General features: G+C 33.6%; 2 protein-coding genes across 4 annotated transcripts in view; one reads left to right on the top strand and one right to left on the bottom strand.

Moving 5' to 3' along the window:
• LOC149799749 (cilia- and flagella-associated protein 300-like) overlaps nt 1-22,897 on the top strand; it is a 43,482-nt gene extending 20,585 nt beyond the window's left edge. The window contains exons 1-7 of one of the 3 annotated variants that reach the window (XM_089959124.1): nt 408-535; nt 5,165-5,246; nt 8,004-8,076; nt 11,893-12,059; nt 13,605-13,777; nt 17,283-17,349; nt 21,620-22,897. In XM_089959124.1, coding sequence (XP_089815250.1) covers nt 438-535; nt 5,165-5,246; nt 8,004-8,076; nt 11,893-12,059; nt 13,605-13,777; nt 17,283-17,349; nt 21,620-21,748 — 789 coding nt within the window. In that variant the 5' untranslated portion in view covers nt 408-437 and the 3' untranslated portion in view covers nt 21,749-22,897. Of the gene's footprint in view, nt 1-407; nt 536-847; nt 886-5,164; nt 5,247-8,003; nt 8,077-11,892; nt 12,060-13,604; nt 13,778-17,282; nt 17,350-21,619 lie in introns of those variants that run through there. The other 2 variants (XM_089959125.1, XM_089959126.1) reach the window with 2 other exon arrangements.
• A 1,019-nt stretch (nt 22,898-23,916) lies between these two features.
• The window catches only part of LOC149799748 (mediator of RNA polymerase II transcription subunit 4-like), a 34,093-nt gene continuing 30,465 nt past the window's right edge, over nt 23,917-27,544 (bottom strand). The window contains exons 5-6 of the mRNA XM_089959123.1: nt 27,307-27,459; nt 23,917-24,127 (exon numbers count right to left, since the gene is read on the bottom strand). Of these exons, the coding sequence (XP_089815249.1) occupies nt 23,931-24,127; nt 27,307-27,459 (350 nt within the window). The 3' untranslated portion in view covers nt 23,917-23,930. The remainder of the gene's footprint in view (nt 24,128-27,306; nt 27,460-27,544) is intronic.

Genomic DNA, 27,544 nt, shown 5'->3' with positions numbered 1-27,544 from the left:
TTGACAGCATGTGGTGCTCACAGTGCAAACGCAAGCCCTTTCCCTGGATGAAAATTTTGAAAAACATTGTCTACTAAATAGTTTGATGCAATTCAGAATAGTTGTCATCCAAGCCGTTTTTGAGATACTCTAGTTGCCTTGAACCCACGTGTCTACTGCTATGGGAGCCTAGCTCTTCTTCCTAGCCAAATATTGGTATTTCACTATCAACATACTGCAGAGCAACTATGGAAGGTGTACATGCCTGACATCAATTTCAAGAACAATACAAGCCCCAAACACCTAGTTCACAAATATATTCATATCTACGAAATTTACGAAACTGGACCCTGCCACCTATAACGATGAACAATGGGTTAGGAAGTGGAGAGAGGTTAGGGAACCAGACTTCTAGCATTCCGGCATAATATGCGAACTTTCCGAACATTGTTTACAACATGGCGGATCGGGTGCCGAAATTTCGCTTCCAGTTGCTGGACAAAAAGAAATTTAATAGTATTGAGGATAAAACTAACCAGGAATATTTAATTAAATGGTACAAAATACAAAGCTTTTTTTTTCAAATTATACCATTTATTTGTTCAGTTTAGTCACTGAAAAAGTATTTGCCAAAAATATTGGGAATGTTACCGATTTTCTGGATGTTTCCACGCACTTGCATGGACTTGTGACTACAATAGGCAGTATAGCATAACATGTTGTGTTTAGATACTGCCTCACAACAAATGACAGAAGATAAGCACCCAAGACTCCTCTGGTTGCACTGACAGCGGGAAGTCTCAAACAACGGATATGTTTGTTCATGAACCGATTACTAGAAAAACCGAAATACACGCAAAAACCGAAATTCACAAGTATTTAAATGTTTTCGGAGGTATATATCATGTAAGTTATGGGTTTTAAAATGTGTTCCATTGAATGTAAAGTTTATACAATGGGTCCACAGTGATTGTATTTCCATGAATGCAAAAGACTTGAGATCATGGTCTCACAATTGCATCTCTTACACTTTGTCATTTATCTTACATAACCATCAATTCATTAGTTATCATAGATAACCAGTCAGGTATGAACTAGCTGTATAAGCATATCTTTTTGTTTCAATAATGTGTTGGGTTCCTCTGGAACATACTTGCACAAGATGTGAACTATGTACATGTGGTGGGAAGTCCAAGTGCAGCAAAAAACAGCTTAAAACATCCCTGGTCTTGAGGTAAGCAATCTCCACACCAAACCCTGCCCTGAATATATAACCTTTGCTTTTAATTGTTGCAAAGTAACTGATTTGTTTCAAAATTATTTATGAAAAATATAAATCAAAATACAATCATCTTAAGTATACGTGTATTTCAATCTGTTTTGGTTTATTAGTGCATTTTGGTGTTTCTAGTAACCCTTCACAAACTCATTATTTTCTTCTTCTATGTAGACTTGGTAAACTAGTAGCAGGTTTTTATATAATTTAAAATCTTAAGTCTCAGACTGTGAGAGGCATATAGGAAATTAATGCTTTATTGACCTTTAGGCTTACCTTTGTTCCTTTCAGTCATAATGAGCTGGAGCCACTGGATGCAACTTGTAAACCAGTGTACAGGTGTGAAATCTGACAACCCTTCATGTATATGAGAATGTAAAAGTTCATGAGTAACCTATATATCCAGATATTTTCTGTGTGGGCCTATGCGAGGGCCTTACAATCAGCAGAGGATGCTCTCATTGTTATGAAAAAGTATGATTTTATAAATAAAGTAATAAAAATTTGAGGATACCTGGATCATATCTGGATTAGATAAATTGTAATTTATGATTTATTTATATCACAGTAGAAACAAACATTGTAGCAAACAAAATGACTTAATTAAAGGTAATTTCAGCTTGCATATGCATATCACCTGCAATTAATAGTATGGCAAGAAGTGGAAATAAAGAAATAAATGAGATTTTCAAGCACATTGGATATTGGCAAATTGAGTATTTTAAGCATGTGATAAAATCTGTCACTTTGAATAAAATCCTATTTTTCATAATACATGTACCATTAAGTTACTGAAAAGTTGGACACTCCAGTTTTCTAGGCACCATATTTTCAAAATTTGTAATTATTTTTAATACATGTACTAAAAAAATGGAGAAAAAATAAAGTTTGAATAGCTTTAAATGGAACCCAAATGGGTGATGATTATTAATATTTTAGCAGAGTCTTTCAAAAATATGAAAATGAAATTGCTGCATTTTGTTGGTGTGCTCAAGATTTCTTTCAGTCAAATTAGAATACATTTTTTTGCACAAGCCTGATGGGCAACTTACGTAGAATATTGGAGATGCCCAGAGCATTGGGCTATCCAACTTGTTTATGCTTTGTTTTTATACAAAGACAAAGTTTCATCTAAAAGTTGAAATACCTTTATAATTGATTTTTTAATTAACTGACATTGTCTATGGTGAAAGTTGAGGTCAGAGTGAAAGGAGGGTGACAGGTAAGTTATTACATATTCTGTTTTCATGGTACTTCCATTGCTGTGGTGCTCATTGAAAATTATTACTCATAAGTATATCAAAACAATGTTTTTTTGTGTACAGCATGTAACCAGGACCAATTTTAGCTGATATTATCTATACTGGATGATGAGTAGGTATAAATTTATTTCAGAGGCACTCAGCACCATTGAAATGTAAAGAAGATTGTTTTTAATTTTATTGTGTATTCAGGCCATAGTGGTTGTTAATCTTATCCTTCTTATATATGTGTACTTAGGTGACCAAAATTACCTATCTTCATCCTTCATCATTGTTCAAAACTAAGAATTGGATGAATACATGTCAGATTAAAATGAGATTTATTCAAAGGAGAGAAATGTGTAGGAATCATAGAGACTATTTAGCATTATGTTGGTAAAGGATACTTTCAGTAAAGAATGTTAAGACTGATGTTTTCAGTTAAGTCGGTAAATTAGGATTTATCAGTAAAATCTTCACAACTTGTGATTAATTTATAGAACAAAGACTCACAATAATTATCCACTCTTGGGATAAGTGCATCACATACATTCTAAAATAAACATGTCACTCGGTCACCAAACTAGGGTCTCATCAATGACAGCTTATGGATGTCCCATGCAGAAAGTTAAAATTCTCTATACAGCAAATGTAAAAATGTCAAATTTATTATACAAATTTATTATAATTAGAGGGATCAAGCTAGACTTGAATTTTATGGAGAAGTGACTTCTCATTTTGGACAGAACAGGGAGAAGTGAGAGCTCAACAGGGAGAAGTCAATGTGAAGCACGAAATGCAATATATATATATATATATATATATAGACACACACGCACACATATATATACGCGTGTGTGTGTGGATGTTCTCTTATTTGAATAATGCTCTCTATTTCCCAGTATGCATATTTGCATTTATCATTGGATTTAAGTAATACTTTATTTCCAAGTTGAAAACTAGGTGTGTTCATTTGGTCATATGGCTTGAAAAGGGAATAGAAAGTACATTGTAACAAATTTTAACTGAGCAACCAGATTACATTAATGTAATTGCAAGTTAGTGAAAATGCTTAATCAACTACCCTTAAGCAATTTTTTAAAAAATTTCTTTATTTTTTCCATATATTTTCTCAATAATGGCACTTTGAGATTTCTAAATGCATTTGAAACAACCCCTGTACTATGTACATGATGGTTAATGCACACATGTCTTCAAATCATACTGTTCATCCTCATTTCTTTGTTGAGGATAAAACATTACCATAACAATTTATTCATAACACACTAATATGCATACAATTACAGACATGGCTCCTTTATAGTTGGTATATGAACTAAACCCTTCCTTCCAACCAAATCAACACAGACATGAGTGCATCTATTTTTAGAAGGAGGGTTTTATGTAATGTGTAATCACTCAATTTGCTTCATTACAACTGTCCATTGATAGGATTACAAATTTATGGTTTATTTATTTGTATACATACTTGCAGTAATTTTAGACATTGGATAAACAGTATCTGCTTTGCTGCTTTTTTCTGCATTTTCTCAAATATGCATCGTCAGAAAACAACTTGGACCTTACAACACTCCTCCATTCTCATGAATTCTAAAACATAGCATTGTCCCATACGTTTCTGACCTACATACATGTAATTGCATTTTAAAGTTAAATCTTAAGTAGCATAATACCTTGACTTTGCTTTCTATGACTTGTATATTTTTCTGAATACATTTGCTCCATCATTTACGAAAACAGACAATCTAATAAACTGGTATTTCCCAGACATAGTGATGTCTGCCATTATTTACCTGTTACTGGTTCACTTAAATTCTCATACTAATTTTATGACGAAGTAATGTACAAGAGGCAGTTAAAATATCCAGATCACAGATTCTGATCTTAAAAGACAAATTGCTATTTACATACTATTGTTAAAGCTTCAAAAACAAGTTTGTATGTTTTATCATTGAGGGATAACATGTGGAAATTGGGCTGTGATACTGCTGCTAAATTACTTAGGAATGGTTAATGGTCAATACGTTATCAAATCACATGCCTGTGAATATGCAAAAGTTTGTTTGTTGGCTTCATTTATGTGTTGTTGTTGTAGGGTTTAACGCCATTTTCAGCACATGATAGGCTATACATGGCGGCCAGTATTAATGGTGGAGGAAGAACCCGGGAAAGCCCCGGAACGAACCACCGACCCATGATAAGCTACTGACAAGCTTTCTCACATAACCCACATTGGCTGAATCCGAGACTTGAACCCACGCAGACAGAGGTGAGATGGCAGTGATCCGTAACGGAGAATGCTTTAGACCACTCGGCGACTCGGAGCCCCCTGGCTTAATTGAGATAAAAACTAGGCCTAGCTACTGATGGCTTGATGAATACATTTATCTACAATACAACACTAGAACTAACTTGGCTAAGGTGAGGGTGCATCTCAAAATATATGGTCAGTCAGTGTACCTGTTCAAAATAATAATAGGGTGAAGTCATTTTTGCTTTCCTAATACAAGAAAGTGAAGTTTACATATTTTAGGTGACTTAGTCACCTACTTCACCTGGTAGCATGACCCCTGAATTATTATTATTATTATTGATATGAAAGAGATCTGGTTCTTCAGTTAATTTATATTCTTTCTTTTTGAATCAGGTCCTTGAAGGACAGTCTCAAAGCACAGATGTTTTCCTTTGACCAGTCTTTTCAGCCATACGAGAAAGATAATTTTGTTCTGGTAAGAAGCAGTTCTCAGCTTTTACAGAGCCATGCAACATTGCCAAGAAACAACAGTTGTAATATATTAACAATATAAAATAACTCTAGCAAGAAAAATGCAACAGTTGCAAGAACTAAAATTCACCTGCATCAGAAAAATGTTAATAAAATTAATTGTGTATAATTAAATTTTAATGAATCTTTAATTTCAGCATGTTAGGTTATAAAATTGTTGAGCATTCATCAGAACAAAAATATTTTTAGTGGTAAAGGTTTTGCTTTATTTAAACAATAGTGATGTGTGTTCCCACAACACTTTCTTAACATATTGGTTCCCGTATCAACATCTGAAAGAAATATTGCTTAAAGTAGCACAATCAAGAGAATGTAAATTCTAAACTTGAGGATACATGTTTAGAATTTTGGTAAAACTTGAAGCAAGATTTTCCATGCACAGATTTATTCATTCTGTATACACAATACTGCATACATGTTTTGTTCAGATTTGGTGAAAGAACAAGTTCAATATGGCACAGGGATACATTGAAGTTGATAGGCAGAGTTGTATTCATTAGCCATATCAAATGAGTCCTTTCCTACGACTCAGAACAAAACATGAATGCAGTTTTATATTTATTACATACAACTATTTTACACTTTCTAAATATATTTAGCATGACTATGAATGAAATTCAAAACAAATGGCTTTATAAAAGTTAGATTCAAGTGTATCTGACCATATTTATGTTGAAACATAAAGAAGGCACATAAGTAGTTCCATTCTGATTAAGCATATCAAATTAAATGGGTATGGAATTAAGCCTGTCATTAGAGACCACCTGACTTAAGAGACCATGATTTTTGGAATAAGGGGTGGTCTTTATCTACAGGTTTTAGCTTTTGCCACAAAGAATTATGCAGATGCAAATAAAATATTACTGCCAGTTGAGGAATACTAAAAAGATATTAAAGACAAAACGTTAATTAATGTTTCATTTAAAGCAACATGTAATTCTTACTTGTCTTAACCATCTGCCAAAAGTCATAAAACTTATTTGTGTATCCAAAACTAGATCAATGTCATCTACTTTATAGTATTCAGGGTCTATTTCAGGACAAACAAAATGGAATTTTTGAATATTGTTCATTATTTTGCAAGTCATAGTTGTTTACTTTGTTATATCTTCCTTTACACAAGAAAAAATCCTCATTTTGTTTAGATCTAGAATACACCATGTGTATTCAACACTGCTGAAAATTTGTTTTTGGGACTTTAATTCTGATACCTTTGTCCCCAAATTTTCACCACTGTTGCCTTTTTGGATGAAAGTATTTTGTACCAAAACTGGGTTACCTTGACCAACTTTTAGGATTTGTTGAATACAGCTTTTCAAGATATGTCCTAATGCCTCAAAAATCTTGTGATCTTTTTAACCTTTGTAGGCAAATATTATCTTTAAAATGCACGATTTACAGATAGTGTACTTTTGAAACTATAATGATAGAATAATTAATAGAGAGCTAGATCATTTAATTTACTGCAAACTATAGAGTGAATTTCATGTTATTGTAGAACAAACAATGATCATTGTCTTCTGTAGAATAATATATTTCTTTCTAATTTGGCTGTCAAACTGTTTTAAGTATGCTGTGTATTTAGTTTTGTATTTGTTAGGTTTTTTTCTCCATGGTTATATGTTATGTATAATTGTATTTTGGACTTGACCTTATCCAGAATCAAGTTCACTGTCTATCTGATCAGAAACTTTCCTTTTGGTAAACAAATAATACATAGTTAATATTTTCCATATGATTGCGGGTTAAATATTAAGATCATTATTAATAAAGGTAAACATGTTTATTTTGGGTCTGGGTTTAGGACATGAAGAACCCATTGTACATGATGTTTTTTACCGCATTCTTTATTATAATTTTAATATGGATTTTATCTATTTACAGCTTAGAATTTTCTAGAAATGAACTTTTGACCTTTGGCTTTTCTTTTGTGTCTTTTTTGTTTTTATATATAATCTTGTTTACCTGATAAGATATTCATTCTGGCTTAAACATCTTCAGCAGAATCATTCTTATTGTTATGTTCAGCATTTGATTTCAGTGGAATTATTTACTCAAATTATTATTCACTAGAAATACAAAGTGCTCTTCAGTAGTATTCTTGGACAGAAACATTAGTTTGGAATTATAAGGAAATCAAACAAGGTCATATTGGATTATATTATAGTGGTTAATGGAAAGACTTAGTACATCATCACATTTCAGGTCACTGGTATATTAGTACATTCAAGACTATAGGCACGTTGACCCCATCATTGTGGATCATATTTCGAATGCCACTGAAATTTAATTAGAACTTTAGTCATTTTGACTCGTGATAGAATTGTTTGGACTATTTGGGATTTGATTCACATTACTCTAAGTTCTTTTTAAATTTTTACTTTGTATTCTAGGGCAATAAATTATTTCTTGAATTTTACAAAAATTGTTTTCAGTTTTTTCTATTACTTAGTTTAAGACCAAGGAGTGGGTATGTTAGAAAGCTTGCCAGTAGCTTCTCGTGGGTCGGTGGTTCTTCCCAGGGAGTTTCCCGGGTTCTTCCTCCACCATTAATACTGGCCGCCATACATAGCCTATCGTGTGCTGAAAAATGGCGTTAAAACCCCACAACAACAACAACAATAAGACAATGGAGTTGTAATATAAGAGAATTTGAAATTTGTTCCTTTGCATTAAATATTCACTTGATTACAATTTTCAGGATTTCTTTAAAGATCCAAATGTAATATCGACATTGCAAGTGGCTTCAGATAAAGGAAACTGGACACCTTTAAGTAAGTTATCCTGCTTTACTCAAATTAAGTTACGGGTATGCATTGTTATAATATGTTTCATTATGGAATGATTTTGATGATACTGTGGAACCAATATGGAACCCATGACCATAATTAAACCATTATACTTCTGGTCCTGCTGTGGGAAAGCCTATTTGGCCAATTTGCATAGGTAAGGTACATGAAACAGAACAACCAATAAAGTCATGTTTATTAAAGATTATTGACTAGTTTGTGATAGGAATTTACTAAATATACAAAATGCAAAAATTAATTATTTCCTTAGTTAGAAGGGTTTGGAACAGTGTGAAATCATGATTAACTTTCAAAGGAAAAATGTTGAGTTCCAGCTATGATTCAGGAAAGGTTATCCATCAGTGAAGTGAGAAAAGTCCAGCAAAACCAACTGGAACTCTATATTGATGTATTTGGACTTTGTGAAGCACAGCAGTATGGGGGAGAGGAGAGGGGCATTTTATACTTGCACATACAGCAAATACTATAACAGCATCAATCATTTTTCCATTGTCATAGCAACACCAACTTACATCAGGACAATTCTTGACTGCAGTACTCTGTCTAAAAAAGTAATTAGCGTGTTATATAACCAAGTCACAAGAAATGAAGTGCTTTTCTGCTACACAGTACTGTCCAGTCTCTAATGAGTGCAAAGATGAACACCATGTATCAGCTTCAAACCATCTAGTTGTCTATCACTGAGACCAGCAAAATCTGTTACCACAAGTGAACTCTCTATTCCTCTGTACAATGAATTGTACAAAAAGAAACTGTACATTTTTTTGCTGCCTGTATGGTTGTGATTATGCAAGCAGGTGTGATATATGTGGGGTGATGACAGGCAACATTGCTAAGTCTGCCAACGTGTTTTGTTCGCAATTGCTTAATTTTGTATACTATTCGCTGTTTTGTTAAGCAAATGAAAGATATGAAAACATTATAATTAAATTTGTTTCATACATATAACTAATTATTTTTTATTTTTACTGGCTTTTAATTGGTACATTATAAACCAGTGGCCTTCATTTTAATCAGTTACCCTCTATATTGTACAGCTTGTTATCACAACTTCAAAATTATGAAATAAATTAAGTTGAAACTAAACCGAATTGGTAATAATATTGGCCATATCATGCTGAGGAAATGGCAGCAATGTACACACTGGGGATGTCAACCCAGGCTATCCTGGGGTGGTATCAAGTTTGCAACCGATCTGAGTGCAACATGCTAATGACTGAGCTATAATTAAATAAATGCTTCAAAGAAAAGTGATATTTTATTTCCCTTTATTTCAATTTGAATTTACGGTGACTTTCAGTAGACTTATATTAGCAGATAACTTATTCTCAGTTGTAAAACTGCTTTTTTGAGTCATGTGCATATCACCTGTTTGGAACCACAGAATACACTTTTAGTGTTTTTGAAAAATACCCCAACCCCTGGAAAAAAGGGAAGGTTGGCACTAATATGGGGCGGGGTAATCTCACCTTTGACTTTGTTGGTAGGAACAATGCTATGAATAGCTTCAGTCAAAAATTCTGATCTTAGTGGTCAGGTTTCCCGTTTCTATTCTATTGCATAAATTGCTTTCTTTGGGAAAGAAACAGTAGTGATTTTGAGAGTATTGTTAAAATCTTCTGAATGGATGGTTTGTACATAAAGACTTGATTGTATTATAATATGATAGCTGATTATTAATGAAAATGGATGTGATCAGGCCTTCAATATGGCTGCCATAGGAGCTAGCTTTAATATCTTGATATCACTAATTCTTCTGAACATGTTGTTTTACTGACATCAGGTTTTCATGATAACACGTTTTACTTAATTCCTTAATAAAAACTGGTAATGGTTTCACCTGCAACATGGCTGGTCAGTTTGATATTTTCTGATCCACATGTCCAGGGCAAGTATTTTCAGAAATGTTACTCATCTCATATACCTTATTACTTGCTTCAGTTACCTGATGGATATCCTTTAAATTTGACGGATATCCTTTAAATTCAAAGAAAGAACAAACCAAATACATGTAGAACATGTTTATTTCTTCAAAGTTATTCTTTCAAAAGCATTGGTTGATATTATACATTTTGCTGCTTTATTTGTATATGTTTTAAAGCGGCATTTGAAAGAATGTTTACGTACATATTTGCCACTTGAACCAGAACTAAGTTAGCATTTGAAAGCCGTGTTTGTGACAATGTTTGCAATAGCTGCAAAATAGCTTTCCTTTAGGGTCATGAAACAAACCATAAATAATTTTCAATTCTGTTTGGATGAAAATTTCTGTTTCTTAGTTTTGTTGCCTTTGACCTTGTTACCTGTCACAGTGTGACTTGTATCTCTTTGGAGAAATTGATACATCAGAGTCAGTAGCAGCCTTGCACTGTATCCCTACACATTGACGTCAATTTTCATTTTCTGAGTCTTCCTTATTACATACCTTACAAAAAATCTTACTTTATCCACATAATCATACTTGCTTTGTTTTCTTTTATCACTTTTGACTGGTCAGTTAACTCTATATACAGACAAGTGGTAATTAAAACACACATGTATGTGTGTGTGATTTGGATTTTTAACGTAGCTTTAACAATTTTTCAGTCATATTGCTATGATGTCTGCAGTGTGACAGTTTATAGTGATGTCTAGCTCTGGGGCATCATGCCGCAGACATTTAGCATGATGTCCCACCCAGTCACATTATCCTGACACCAGGCCGACCAGTCCTAACACTAACCTCTTAATGCTGAGCGCCAAGCGAGGCAGCTGTTAGTACCATTTTTGTAAGTCTTTGGTATGACTCGACCGGGGATCGAACCCACGACCTCCCGCATCCGAGGCGGACGTTCTAACCACTAGGCCACCGGAGCGGTCAAAACACACACGTGTAATAGTTGTCTATGACCACTTATAGTAGGCATGATATATCGTAGGATGTGAATGAATAAATGGAGTGTGCTAGAGTTGGTCATTCAGTATATCTGGATGGCATGAATGGCCAGATAATGGTAGATAATGAGATTAAAACATGAAAATTAGTGCTTGCCCAATTTAAAATGGAAAAAACACTTGCTACAATGTCTGTAGTATGGCAGTTTCTAGTGATGTCTAGCACTGAGGCATCATGCTGTGGACATGTAGCATCATGTCCCACCCAGTCACATTATTCTGACACCAAGCCAACCAGTCCCAACACTAACCTCTTAATGATGAGTGCCAAGCGAGGTAGCTGCTATTGCCATTTTTCAAACTCTTGGTACAATATAGCTGGGGTTTGAACCATTGACCCCTCAAATTCATGGCAGATGCTCTAAGCACATAGGCCTTCGGAGTGGGTAGTGCCTTGGAAAATTTCATTTGTCTGTATTGATAATTGAATAGTTGAGCTATGGGGTTTAATCGATTCCACATCATGAAAATCTTGTTATAACTAATTCTTGAGAATGGACAGATGTAGCAGCATGGGTTTGTCATTAACAGACTGTGTAGTTGGTCCTAAATGAAAATGGTGTTGATTAAATTTCCAACATGGCACTGATGGTAGCCATCTTGAAAATCATGTTATTACTGTTACCATGACATATGGAAATTAGTAAACAGTGTTTTACTGAAAAGACTCATCTTATGGGATGGTATCTGACAAGTGACCTTAACAAATCTGACCTATCTCATAACAGATGCTTATATATCCTGATGGATGGTCACATCAGCATTGCAAAAAACCTTTCCCACATCTTTAATGTGATAATATGCCACAGACTTCAGTTGTAATAAATTAGTTTTCTTTTGATGCAGGCATTGCAGCAGACAAAGTCACAGTTGAAGTCATTCCATGTAGAGTGTTATCCATGAGCTTTTTTGACAGACTGTATGATCATGAAATTGTCAGAGAATCAGGACATATCCACAAGTGCTTGGATGAGTATTATGAAGGCATTCAGATTTCTGATGAACTTAGGAAGGTAAATCACCCTATTCAAATAATATTTTAAAATGTGCATGGAAGAATATTTAAGGGACTGGGTAATGAGAACTTAGTTAATTTCATCTGGTAAAATTGATTATGTTTCAGTTTCTAGTGTACATAATTTATAATTATGGGAGCCTGCAATACCGTATATTTTGTACTGTTTTATAGGCATGATATTTAGGACACAAAGACCATATGTTTCATAGAAATATATTTGTTTTTATTTGTGCTTCATATTCATGGATACTACTAAAATAAATTACTTTTTTTGTTTCAAAATCTACCTTATACTTGGCCAGTCAAAGGTTTTAAAATACTGTTGATAATAATTTCGCAGAATATATTTATTAAGTTATGGCCTAATTCCAAGATATTTATGGTTAGAGGTTTGGCACTACAGCCTGCATATGTGAGAGAGAGAGAGAGAGAGAGACTCTGCTACAGTATGATGTTTGGAGTCCACAAAGTGCCATCATTAATGTAACATACCATGCAATGTTCAAACAAATAAGGCAGTATAAGAAAATAATGCATGTGTTTCCCCAAAGAGGGAGGGAGGTGAGCTAAACTAAACTAATAATTTCAGTGATATGGTTACCAACTTTACGCATATTAAATAAGAAATTCTTAAAAATAGTTATAACAATTTTTTTCTGTTGCAGAGAACTAAATATCCATGTATATAATCATTGGCACCTGAAATGTAAATAGAGTACATGTACTTACCAGTCAATTTCATTGTATCCATAATAGTAATCCCATTGAAATTGTGCACAAAGAATCATAATTTCTATAATTTTTTCTAGATAGTTTTTCATAATATAGAAATTTCACTTCAAACATCTATGTTTGAGTTGTTAGGATAGGAATGAAGTGTGAGATCAATGTCACAATGAGTTCGTTAACAGGACAAAAGTACAGATGGGTGACTGACTCAAAGTTGATAAGAGACGAGAAATTGGATTGGTAATCATTTTTGCCTTTAAAAGACAGCAGTAGATGAATTTAACTATCTCTGTACTTTGGCTTTGTTAGAAAATGACACTTTGATCTGTTCATATGCCTATATTTAAATTGCTAATTTGTCCAAAAAATTGTGTATTGAAAAAGTGTAGATAAATCCAAAAGAGTCATATCTAACGGAATCCTTTATTTGCATTGGCATATGACAGGAAAATTCCTCCAGAGGGTCAGAATTTTGTGGCGTACACAAGACTTTGCTGAGTGTCTGATTCAAAACTTTGATCCTGAAGGTGGAATTTTCTTATCCTACATCAAAGCATAATAAAGGATCCTTTTTGTCTGAACGAAAAATGAGGGTCAAAATAAAAAAAAGTGATCTTGTGAAAATTGATGGAACACTCAAACAGCAAAATGCCTATTAAAAATTTCCTTACCTTAATATTGAGGGTAAAAAGTTGTTAACTGAAATATGTGTAAACTTTGAATGATGTTATTGACACATTCCAGTTTCCATCAGTTTAATAATGCAGAAAATAAAGATTTACTTGATGCGTGTTTAATTTAAATCTTTCAGGTGCTGTTGCTTGAAGAATCTGACAACTATGAAATATTCAGTGAATCAGACAGGGAAGAGTTTCTGTTTCGACTTTTCAAGCACTTGTGTATAGGAGGTGCTGTTTGCCAGTATGAAGACACTATAGAGCCATACCTCAACATCACCAAACTGTTATACAAAGATCTTGTCAGGTAATGTATACACCTGCTGTCATTCAGTTGTACAAATATTTTCAAGTTATATTTATTAAACTGATTTAAGCCATTCTTCATCACTGAAACAGTTGCAAATATTTTCCCCAAGTTTTCAGTTTTGAACAAGCTATTATTGCAGCAAATTTGTTGGCAGTTTGGATAGTGGAAAGTATACAAAATCACTTTTAAAATTCTTATATTAGGAATTCCTAAAATCTGAGAAAATCCTTAGAATTTCTTGCTAGTTAATGCAAGATTTATTTGAGGAAATTTCAAAATCTTGTGACTGTTCTTCAGTCGCCGAGGCCTGGTGGTTGTACTTTTGAGACAGTCATTGTTACCAGTCAAGCAGTGATATTGAAAAATCTTAATTTGAGCAAAAAATTATGAGACATTAAGTGGGGACATGACTCACAACTTCGAGAACTCTGCTCTCCTGACATTTTTTAAGAGTCCCAAACTTGACTTTCAGAGTACTCTACTTTGCTAATGCCTTCTTGTAAAGCTGGTTTTTTTAATTATTTATTTTCTGAATTGTTAATTATTATGATAGATATTTGTTGAAAGTGCTCTTTACAACTAACCAAACTTTCCCAACCAACTTGATACTTTGAGGGTCCTAAAGATGATTCTCTTCTTAATGTGTATGTCCTTGTAAATTGTTTTAAAACATATGATATAAGAACTGTTGTTAAAAGAATTCTTGCACATGTTACATTATTAATTCATTATTTTCCATTTCATGGCAAGAACTGTACTCAGCAGAGTTATTTCCCTTATAAAACCTATACAGTAGAGATTTAATTGGAAAATTTAGATGGAGGATTTGCTTGAGCAACAATTACTAAATATTATCATCACTACATTTGCATAAGGTTTCTTTAAAGAAATGACATATCAATGTCATAATAAAATTGAGGCAATGAATTTCTAGTTTTATACTGTAATATATTATATTATATTATTTACTTACATACAATGTATTCTCAATGTTGGAGCTCAGAAATGCATTTTAATTTGAGTCCCCCCCACCCCTCCAAATAAATAAATACCAGCTCATATGTAATGTATGGGAGAGCAATGACACTGAAGGAAATGGTACCACAGTTCTGTATTTTTTTATATACATGTACTGTATTTACAATGAATAACAATGATCCAAATGCAAATTACACCATATTGCTTGTGTTCTCACAATGACTTACACACGACACGATCAACTGACCATTCAGTCAAGGCATTGGCCAATTCATTCAAGTATGGTTTAATTCACTTTGTGTGTTTGTTTATGCTGTCCTACATTTCTGTTACAAATACATACATCAAAATAGGTGCATCATGGGGAAATTGAGCTGCATCATGGAGGTACATGGATAAAAAGAGCAGATTGCTCTATCAGGATTATTTGACATGAGATATTTTGACCCTGACAGCCCTGACTGAAAGTATATCTTTCATTGTTAAAGGTTTTATACATTGTCTTTTCTGACAAATATTTGGTGTTTTGATTTTTCAGATTACAAAAAATAACCACATTGATATTGATGAACTTCTCGAATATCCAGTCTTAGAAAATTTGAAACCTAAGATTCAGAAACTTTTGTTTTTCCTCGAGTTTACTTTTTGTTGGTCATCTTTAAAAACATATTGATCTCCATAACTATATGATAAGATAAGAAGTCTATTATCCATCTCCATATCATAATATCCTATTATCCATGTCATAACTATATCATATTTCAACTAGTATATTATCCACCTCCATAACTTTCTCTTGTCAAGTAGTCTATTATATATCTCCATAGCTATGTCATAATGTCCATCAATATATAATAAATTAAGTAGTTTATTATATCTCTCCATATACAATAGCCTATTATCCATACCCATAACTATATCGTATATCAGCTAGTATATTATCCACCTCCATAACTATATCATAATAGTCTATTTTTCATCTCCATAACTGTATCTTGTCAAGTAGTCTATTATCTCCATAAATATGTCATAACTAGTCTATTATTCATCTTTGTGACTATATCATAATATTCTTATTATCTCCATATCTAAATGACGAGTCAATTAGTCTGTTATCCATCTCCATAAATCAAGTTGTCTGTTATCTATCTCCATAATTATAATAGTCTATTATCCATTGCCATGACTTATGTCATAAATCAACTAGTCTATTATCTATTTAGATATCAGTCTATTATACATTTTCATAACAATATCACATGTATTCTGTTATCCATCTCCATGACTTATGTCATAAGTCAGCTAGTCTATTATCTACTTATATATCATAGTCTATTATACATTTTCATAACAATATCACAAGTCAAGTATTATGTTATCCATCTCCATGACTGTGTCATAATACATGTAGTCTATGATCCATCTCGACTACTATCCCTTAAGTCAAGTAGTGTATCATCCATCTCCATGACAACATCATGAGTCAACTAGTATATTATCCTAGCTTTATTTGAAGGCAAATTCAGGTTCTTTTCTTCTCCTTTAACAGTGCTTGCCCAAGTCTTCTGTTTATCTATCTTATAGACAGCATGTGTGCCACATTTTCCAGTCAGTGTAAATATGGTTAGCCTAGTGAACTAAACCTATGCTATACTCTGTTAGGTATGAAAATGATAATCAAACTCCTTTTATAATCCTATTTCAATACAATTAAAGTTAATATAACATAAATTGGGAATCATTGATTGCTTTGTAAAATTAGGAAAAATTATGATTCTCACTGAACCTGTTTCTTTTGTCTGTGACTGTCTTTCAACTGGGGTTCAGTAAAATTCTGCTTTCTAAGCAACAGTGAAGACTGAACCAATATAGCAGTTTTTCTTTTGAACAAAATATTTTTCCAAGATTCATAATGATAAAGTATTTTACATTAAACTAATATATAGTTTACAAAAAAATATTCATTAGTTGTATCAAGCCATACAAATGTTGCATTGTAAATTATACAGTACTACGTTCCTGTCATCAGGGCCATCATAAGAGGTAGGTGATACAGAAGGGGTGGGGTGGGATGGGTTGGGCATTGGTTCACTGAGTTTGTGGTATTTTTTTTTTCTGAGTGGGAGCACCAAAGACACCTTTTCATCCAGCACAAACTTGTAGTGGCTAGGTCTCTCATTGATAACATCAATATCAATATACAAAGATTTCTGCTCCAGTGTTGCAGAGATTTCACCTAAGAAAAATCCAGAATATCACAACAAATGTTAACATTTAAAAAATTTCCAGTGTTGAGAAATAGTTTAAATTGACAGAGGAAAAATAGCATTCATTTTGTCAAAAGAGGTTTTTTGTCTATAGTGCTCAATTAGCAGTATAACAGCTGTTGTGATTAAAACTTTTTGTGGCCAATAAAGGAATCACAAAATCACTGTTTCATTTCTGCTGACAATTTAGATACTGTGATTCAGTTGATAACTATTTGGGGTTTCAGATTGTTTCATGAGCAATTTTATATTTGTAGTGTTCAAAAAAATCCAGAGACAAAAGAATTGAGCATTACTTCAAGCGTCTTCAAAGTCACAGCAATGGTAAGCATTATATGTCTTTTACAAATATACTTTCCACCATATTTGATTTCTAAATGACTTTGGTAGAATGCACCATACTTTGATCATGAGGATGATTTTATTGGATAACTTTAAGTCATGATTAAAATATAGGTCTGGTTTCAATTCACTTCATTTTTTTAACAAAATTCAAGCTGCCCTATTAAAATGTGAACACCAGCTTTGTGTCTAAAACTTTCAGTAAAGAACTTTTTAAGCATATGTTTCGATTGCAGTATAGCTGTAGGAAGGAAGGAAGGAAAGAAGGAAAGAGCTAAAACATGAATAAGAACATCTTGATTTTTGTGTAACATATTGTCATACATTCCTGGTTTCTCATTACTACTTAACTTTGTCAACATTTCACAACTGTGTTTAAATTATTGTTGAAATATTAAATTATCAATGGTACAATTGAAATTTTATTAATAAATATAAAGGCTCAATATAGTTCTAGTTTTTTTGAAAGGAGACATATCTTCACTGGGTTAAACTAACAAATGTATCCATTATATGTTTACAAGAAACACGCAGTATCAAAGAGATTGAGAAATATTAGGCACAATGGGGTTGTTGCTTTCTTATTGATCATAAATCTAGGAGTAGTGCTAGTGGTGCTATTCTTTTAGAAATAACTTTGAAGTTTCTATCCAAAGAATAAATTGCCATGGTGATGGTAAATATAAGGTGCTAGATACATAAATTCATGGGAATATAATAGTCTTGGTCAATGTATGTGGTCATAATAATGATAATCCTTACACATTGCTAGTTTTGATAATTCATCTGTTATCATTTGTGGTGACCAAAATGTTAAGTACATAGAACTTGATACATTTATAATTATTCATGATAGAAATCCCATGTAAAACAGCAGTCCAGGATATCAGGAATAAACTAGATTTTATAGATACATGGAGAGTAGTCAATCCAGATGATAATTTATTTACTGGAGACAGCCCATTCCTATAAACAAAGCAGATTAGATTATTTCCTGATTTCTGATGACTTGTTTTCTTAATTCACATATTTATCTATTGTTCCAGGAAACAAGACATCACTTAGCTGTATCTCTAACCGTGTCATTATTTATTCTTACCAGAGATCAAGATTAATGCCAATTCAATGCAAGACTTATAAAACAAAGGGAATAAATAACAGTAAGAAAATGCATAAGAATGATTCGTGACAGAAAAGCTAACATACAATGATCATCTCTTTTTTGAAATTCTTAAAAATGAAAATGAAAATTAATACAGTCGAATATTTACAAGGTAAAACAAAAAAAGCAAAGCATACAAATAAATGAAGCTGAAATTTTCATTTTAAATAAATCACTTAATCAAAGAAATAATAAAGAGATTATAGCACAAATCAATAATAAATAACTGAATTTGTGAAAAAAATTGGGAAAAACAGTGAAGGAATGTTAAAATCTCTTTAAACCTAGACATGCAATAGTTAATATATGTGAAGAAATTTTAAGAAGTTAAAAGACTGTTGGGTTGTTGAGTGAGGAATAATCTGTCCCTTTGGGGAAAAAACTTTGATAAATCATTGATTTTGCCAATATTTATTTGGAGTGGTAAAACTGAAAGGGTTAAAATAGATATATGTACAGACCCATTTACACATGGTAGTCTGGGCCTGGTTCATGTTCATTCTTGTATTCAATGCACGAAGATCTCTTGGATTAAATGCCTTCTCGCAAAAGAAAGACTTTAGTAGAATATGCTTACAAAACAAGTTCTAGGAAAATTTAGAGGAATCTAGATGCTGTTGTTTTGTTATGGGGTTTTGTTGTTGTCGTATGGTTAGCGCCATTTTTCAGCACAAGATATGCTATACATGGCGGCCAGTATAACTGGTGGAGGAAGAACCCTGGAAAATCCCAGAAAGAACCACCAACCCACAAGAAGCTACTGTCAAGCTTTCTCACGTACCAATGTTAGCCAAGCCTGAGACTCGAACGCACACAGACATAGGTGAGATGGCAGCGATCCGGAACAGTGAGCACTTTTGATCACTCGGGGCCCCTGTTATGGGGTTTAATGCCATTTTTCAGTACAAGATGAGCTATACATGGCAGCCAGTATAAATGGTGGAAGAAGAACCTGGGAAAACCCCTGACAGAACCACCAAGCCATGAGAAGCTACTGGCAAGCTTTCTCACGTACCCACACTGGGCAAGCACAAGACTGAAACCCATGCACACACAGGTGAAATGGCAGTGATCCATAATGGTAAGCACTTTAGAATGCTTGGGGCCCCAATCCAGATATTAAATGTAAGGGAGATAGGATTAACATAGATTAGAAAATGTGTTAGCAATATATTTGCCTTAACACAAGGGAAAAAGAATCCTTTATGAGTGGAAGAATATTCTCAATTTTTTTGATAATGATAACTTTAATTCCTATTTAAAACTGTGGTAAATGGAATAAAGTGTCAAAATCATTTTTAATAATCAAAGATAATTATTAAATTTTGAAGATTCACATGCACAGAATTAATGTAATAAATCAGTTTTTGAAGAAAAAAATAACGTTGTACTTTTTTGTAAGCAAGAAGTTTAAAATATTGAATGATTTTATAATTGTTCAGTTATTGAAGTTTTGGAAATACTTTACTGTATTAATTAAGAATTGTATACCAAATATTTTTTATGCAAATTATCAAGTTTATAAATCTTACTGTGCATAAAAAAAACAAATTTGAAAAGAGAGTATAGTTTTATACAAAAATTTGACAAATATTGAGCAAAGATGTTTCATAAATCATATAAGTTAGAGAAAAAGTGGGCATATTTTAACATTAAATATCTTGTAGAATAATACAACCAAACATTGCTTCTGCTATAGATTGCATTTCAACATTATATTTCAAGTTTGAGTAACCCCCATTTTTGTTGAGTGTTAGCACACATGTACATTTTTCTTATGTCTGACATTGTGTGTGTGTGTGAGAGACAAAGAATGAGTATGTGTGTATGTATGTGCATGCATGTGTGTGTGTATGATATATATATATATATATATATATATATATATATATATATATATATATATATATATATATATAGATTGTGTAAATAAGAAGTCGGGGCCCCGAGTGGCCGAGTGGTCTAAAGTGCTCTATCCTCACCATTGTCTGCGTAGGTTCGAGTCTCGGCTTCGGCCAATGTGGGTATGTGAGAAAGCTTGCCAGTAGCTTCTCGAGGGTTGGTGGTTCTTTCCGGGGTTTTCCCGGGTTCTTCTTCCACCATTAATACTGGCCGCCATGTATAGCTATTGTGTGCTGAAAAATTGGTGTTAAACCCTACAACAACAACAACAACAATAAATAAGAAGTCAGGATTTTCAACAATTATATACACTACCCAAGACACATTGTCAGGTGGTGATAACAGAATCTTAAAATCATGACATTTGAAATGCTGAAATGAAAACAACAATTTAAAAAAAAAAAAATTGTGGATTAAATGAATGGCAACAAATGGATCTTAAATGTGCTTTTATTCATGATCATATTGGGGGAGAATGCTCCTTTGACGATGAGAGTCCAGTGTTGTGCAAGGGAGCTAACTCACCTAATTATATGTACATACACTTCATTTTGACATTTTGTATGACATGATTGTTTATTATGACCAGATCAACATCATAAAATTTACCCACAGAGAGTGCAGATATTGGATCAAATACAGCAAGCCCATTTCAATAAATTATACTTTTCATTTTGGAAAGGGGGCCCCAAGTGGTCTAAAGCGCCCTTCGTTACGGATCACTGCCATCTCACCTCTGTCTGCGGCGGTTCGAGTCTAAGATTCAGCCAATGTGGGTATGTGAGAAAGCTTGCCAGTAGCTTCTCGTGGGTCGGTGGTTCTTTCCGGGGTTTTCCTGGGTTCTTCCTCCACCATTAATACTGGCCGCCATGTATAGCCTATCGTGTGCTGAAAAATGGCGTTAAACCCCACAACAACAACAACAACAACAACAACATTTTGGAAAGCTCTAGAGTTGTAATACAAAGAATTCTTAAACATTGTTTTAACCAAAACACTTTATTAACCTCACAATACAGATGGCCTGGTCTTCTTTTTTTCCTTTATTGAAATGCATTTGAATAACCTGAAAAGCTTTACAAACTCTATAGACCTGAGTTTTACAGAAAGATTGTTTTAGAGAAATCAATACAGCCTGCCACATAATCTTGAAATTCTTTCTGGCATTTATTGTTTTGCTTATTTCAGGACAAAGATGATATCGTTTATTATCCAGCAGACCGTGAACACGAACAGAACTTCTCCTATCTCATTGTTGATCCAATGAAGCGACATGTCACCGTGCTCTATCACAAAATTGCAAACTGGATTTTTTAATCTACAACAGCATAAATTTTATAATTATTTGCGGCTGTTCTGATATGCAGTGCAGATTGTCTTATGGTTGTTAAGACCTGTTGGAATGAAACAAATCAATGGCCAGAACTTTATATCAGTTGACAAACAAACAAACTAAAATGTACAATTTGAACACAATAACAACCTCACTGCACAAAATAATTGCCACTGCAATGCTACCATCATGATTTTATAAAGGAAAATAGCCGAGACTTTTCTCACTAGGGACTGATTCTTTTGCATATTTTAATGTAGAACAAACATTATTGTGCAGGATTCTTAGAGTTTTAAACTTTTGGTCCTGTTAAAGCTGTTGAACTGAAAAATAATTCCAGTGACATTGACCCCTAATTAACAGGCTTCATCTTTAATCTGGGTGCTGCAACTGACAAATTTATTGTACAGAAATGAAAAAGTTATCAAACAGATGAACATATGGATGAATGTCATAACATTATACATTCTGCTTTTAAGGGGCATATAAAACACGTGTTTTGTGGATCCTTTACTTTTTAGTGCTATATAAAGATGATTCGTGATAGCTATCATATTTATTGTTTTAATTCAGAAAAGTAACATGTTTGGAATTATTCTCCAGTCACAAATAAAGTTTTTGATTTTTTGTGTGTCTTTCAGTGTTCATTCACTGTACTAATTTCAATGACCTAGGATATCAGGGTAGTACCAAAATATAGCTGTTTGGATAAGTTCATGTTGTCAGACTGGACAAATTATGCAAAATTTTAGATTAAAAGTTATAATTTTAGATCCATGTTGATAAAGTGTCACTGCCTTGCAAGGTGACAGTTGGAACATGTGGAATTTCTTACAAGGTGCACAGCTGCCTAAACTTCAGAAATTAGATGATGACAAGAAAAAAAATAAGATCATAAATATAATTCGGAGTGAAAACGTACCAGACAAATGAACACTAATAGCTGAAATATGACCCAGGAAAAGATGTTGTGCTATTTCTGTACAGAGTATTCTAAGAGATATGAAAAATGATCTTTGCTTAACCGTAGATACAGAAAATGAAATGAATTCACAATGTTTTATGCATGACTCTCCTTGTGAAATATTTTTTTGTTTGAGTTCATAAAAATGAACAATACATTTTGAATCAGAGACTGAACTGGCTTTTGCTTGATTTTAACATGATCAGAGAAGTTTAGAAACATACATTAAAACATTGTTATAGATCAGTAAAAAGAATTCTAATTTTAACCCAAGCTGTGACCCAATTTTTGATGCAAGCATAACTTTATGCACACACTATCTTGGACTTTATTTCACCTACACATGACAACTGATATGTGGATACATCTCAAGGACAGAAACCAAAAATAGATCACTGTCACCAAATTTTCAGACTTCTATTTTAAGTTATTTGTTCATTACATCAAAGGTTAATCTGGATCCATCTCACCACATTATAAGATGTCTTCTGGTGAAAAGCAAATGCTGATATGATTTTCCATTTGGGAGGAGTAGTGATAAAGATATTCCCAAAGTGGTTGTTTTGTAAGCCTTATTGTGTGTCAGATCAGAATAATTTTCATTGACAACCAATAAGATTCAGTGAAAAATCTTTGGATGAAAATGCCATGTTGATATATTTTGAAGGACTAATACTAACAAGACTTTAAAGACGGCTCCTGTGGTGGCCATATTGGATGTCAGATTGGTAGAATTTTCAAGTAGGATCAACTAGACATCACAAGAAGTCAGTGAGAAGCCTGTGCTGATATGACTGTCCATTATGGAGGAGTTTAAAGATGGCTGCTGTAGTGCCACATTGGACATGAGATTGGTACCATCTTCATTATAGGTCAACTAGATATCACATAAAGTCCTTCAACGAAAACCCCATGCTGATATGACCCTACATTGAGAATGAGTAATGATAATGTGATTTTCATCTGAGTGGCACCATTTTAATTTAGAACCAACCAGACTTTAGTTCACTGTGTCTGAAAATTTCATTGCAATCCTCCAAGACATTTATGAGAAGTAATGATAACAAACTTGCGCTAATGGATGGACGGATAACAAGCCATTCAATAAACTCTTCTGGTGTAGGACCAGAGCAAAAAATTATTTTCAACTTTATTCTAAACACGTTTACATTAACAAAAAAAAGCTAATTTTGCAAAATATTTTATTCGTCACTTGAAGAACTACTAGACGAGTCACTTGACATGAGTTCCACTTCTTCATTTTCTTTATTATGGCCCCTCATATCAGATATCGAGTGATGACTTCCGGAGGCCAAGTGACTGACTGTATTGTCACTTGAGGGCTGCCATGACAATGAAGACGTAGAATGGTGTGAAGACTGTGTCTGTAACATGTGATCTGAAAAATTACAGGAGCAGAAATAGGCTGATATTTAACCATTCACGGTTTTAAGGTTTCATCTGCAATATTTATTGTATCCTAAATCTTTATTGAAATCCTACCCATGACTGTGGACGGTAAAACCTACCCACGACTGTGGATGGAAAACCTACCCATGACTGCGGATGGAAAACCTACCCATGACTGTGGATGGAAAACCTACCCATGACTGCGGATGGAAAACCTACCCATGACTGTGGATGGAAAACCTACCCATGACTGGATGGAAAACCTACCCATGACTGTGGATGGAAAACCTACCCATGACTGTGGACAGAAAACCTACCCATGACTGTGGACGGAAAACCTACCCAAGACTGTGGATGGAAAACCTACCCATGACTGTGGACAGAAAACCTACCCATGACTGTGGACGGAAAACCTACCCAAGACTGTGGATGGAAATCCTACCCATGACTGTGGATGGAAAATCTACCCATGACTGTGGATGCTGCCAATGCTTCAAGAATTACTGTAATACTGTAAAAAGTGAGTTGTAGTTTGTAGTGACCTTACACCCCATTTTACACAGCTATGAAAATTGTGCTAATATTATGGAGTAAAAGGCAATTACTCATCAGAGTACTGGTATAGCCGCCAAAATTCTCTCTTAACCCAAGCCAGTTTCAGTGTGTTAATGATTAACTGACCTGGATTGCTGTTGGAAAACAAAAGAAAGATCCACCAATTTTAAATAATGAAGAATACTGTAACAACCACCTATCCAATGTGTGGAAAATTATAATTTTGTTCAGCTAAAACAAAAAACTAAAATAGACTGATGATGATCTTATTTGATCTGTATAAGATCATGGAAAACCTACCCATGACTGTGGACGGAAAACCTACCCATGACTGGATGGAAAACCTACCCATGACTGTGGACGGAAAACCTACCCATGACTGTGGATGGAAAACCTACCCATGACTGTGGACGGAAAACCTACTCATGACTGGATGGAAAACGTACCCGTGACTGTGGACAGAAAACCTACCCATGACTGTGGACGGAAAACCTACCCATGACTGTGGATGCTGCCAACTTGACTGCAATGGCATGCTATTCATTTATGCTAGCTTGCCAAATGAATATCTTTAAGAAGTGGACTTTTAAAAAAAGCATTGTCTTGACTAATCAATTAAATTTAATCTGGCCCCATTGAAAATATCTAATAAAGCATTATAGCTGATTTAATTTTAAATGACGTCATCAACTTGTTTCTGCAAATACTGTCATGTCAAAGATACAGTTGACAAAATGAAAGATGAATTATATGACATACCCTATATACATGCAAATAAGCTTGTTTACGTGTAAGCCAACACCCAAATTAATTAGGTAAACATCAAAAGTGCATGACCCACGCATATGCTGACCCAAAAATCTGAGACAACAACACAAGATGCATGCGGTAATTTCTAAATTTGGGCAAACATTTATTAGCAAAAATTATGTGTATTCATATCTTGGGGTTGGCATATATGGATATTACCAGGAAATGTTAATATAATTTGTTTGAAAAGTCAATAAATTCATTTAATTTTGTTTTCCTATCATTTCTGCCTAATTCAGAATTGTATACGATTTGATACGATGATGACAAGAATTGAGCATTCACAGGTTGCTGTAACAGTAACCTCTCCATTTTGACTCTAGTTAATTATTATTTGTTTATGCATTTTTGGAATTTTGTATCAATGCACTAGTAAATATGTTTTTATTTTGCCTTGAAATTATAAATAGCTAACTCAATAAACTGCAATCCCAGTATGACAACAATGAACAATAATAGGGTTTGGTTCAATGCTTGCATTTAGTGTAGTGAGCATATTTACATAAAGGCACTGCTGCACGTACATTGAAGGTTTGAACTTGGGCTGAATGAGGTAAATCTTGCTAAATAAAGTACATCCCATGGATTCAAATGATAGTATCATTGCACTAAAATTTGGTAATATCTCCAATATATATTAATGAAGTTTCAGAAATAATGCTTCAAGAATTATTGTAATACTGTAAAAACTGAGTTGTAGTTTGAAGTGACCTTACACCCCATTTTACACAGCTACGAAAATTGTGCTAATATTACGGAGTAAAAGGCAATTACTCATCAGAGTACTGGTATAGCTGCCAAAATTCTCTCTTAACTCAAGCCAGTTTCAGCGTGTTAATGATTAACTGACCTGGATTGCTGTTGGAAAACGAAAGAAAGATCCACCAATTTTAAATAATGGAGAATACTGTAACAACCAGCTATCCAATGTGTGGAAAATTATAATTTTGTTCAGCTAAAACACAAAATTAAAATTGACTGATGATCTTATTTGATCTGTATTCAGAATTATAGCCTTTATTATTACCACTCTTTCATGAATATGTGAGTTAATCAATATACGCTGGTTATGCACCTTGTACAATCAAATGCGTGTACCTTTTCATAAATATTACTTCAATTTGTAGAATCACATATATCACTGAAAAAGAGAAACTGGTGAGCACATGGATCAACATAAAAAAAACCGCTATGTATATCTAGCTGAAATGTGAACTGGTATAAACAATGAATAAAGCGAAATCTTCATCAAATAATTGTGGGAATAATCAAAGATTTAAGTGACACTAAGCACAGTTTGTACTGTGCAAGTACTGTACATTACAGTACAGCATAATCACCCGGGTAAACTTGAAATGGCCTGTGAATTATGGATAAATCTGAAATTATACACCTGCAAAATAATAGCAAAAACAATCATATTAGTTTATAACAGTTTAGTAAGTCTTGGGACAACGAAATGTATTTTTCTTTACATGCATATGTCTTGGGACATGGAAAAAATTTAATATTTTTTCATTTCCCAAGATATACAGCCATTATGGTAGTCAGATATTTTTTTATAAAAATTTCATGTTTAGACCTTGTCCAGCACATAAGCCAACACCCCTCCCTTCCAGTATTTCATTTTTTCCCAAATTATTTGGCTTGTACACAATTACAAAGTGTCAAACTCTGATTAATGAAATCAAGGAGTGTAAATTTATTGACTCCTGATAATTTTGTCTCATCCTGGGTAATATTCCAGATACGGCCATATAGTGGATAGGAAAATTTGCAATATTCCCACATTACTGTACTTACCTGACATTTGTACTGAAGACTGTCTTGTTGAAGTTGAGTCTGTATATGTTCCCTGTGTTTGAGAGGTCTGAGTGCTAGCTGGAATGTCACTCATTTTGGCCAAACATCCACTCCGCATCTCAAAGTCTGTAGGGTAGGGCCTTCTTGGATCACCTGGAGTGACATAGACATCAAATTTAAAATTAGTTATTACACTGAACTTATTAAAAATAACTGGCATACTAAATTTGTTACTTTA

The sequence above is a fragment of the Sinohyriopsis cumingii genome, chromosome 5, assembly GCF_028554795.1.
Source record: "Sinohyriopsis cumingii isolate HCF-2022 chromosome 5, ASM2855479v2, whole genome shotgun sequence".
NCBI classification, from domain to species: Eukaryota; Metazoa; Mollusca; class Bivalvia; order Unionida; family Unionidae; genus Sinohyriopsis; species Sinohyriopsis cumingii.
The sequence above is the reverse complement of the archived record's forward strand: the minus strand, read 5'-3'. Positions and strand labels throughout refer to the sequence as shown.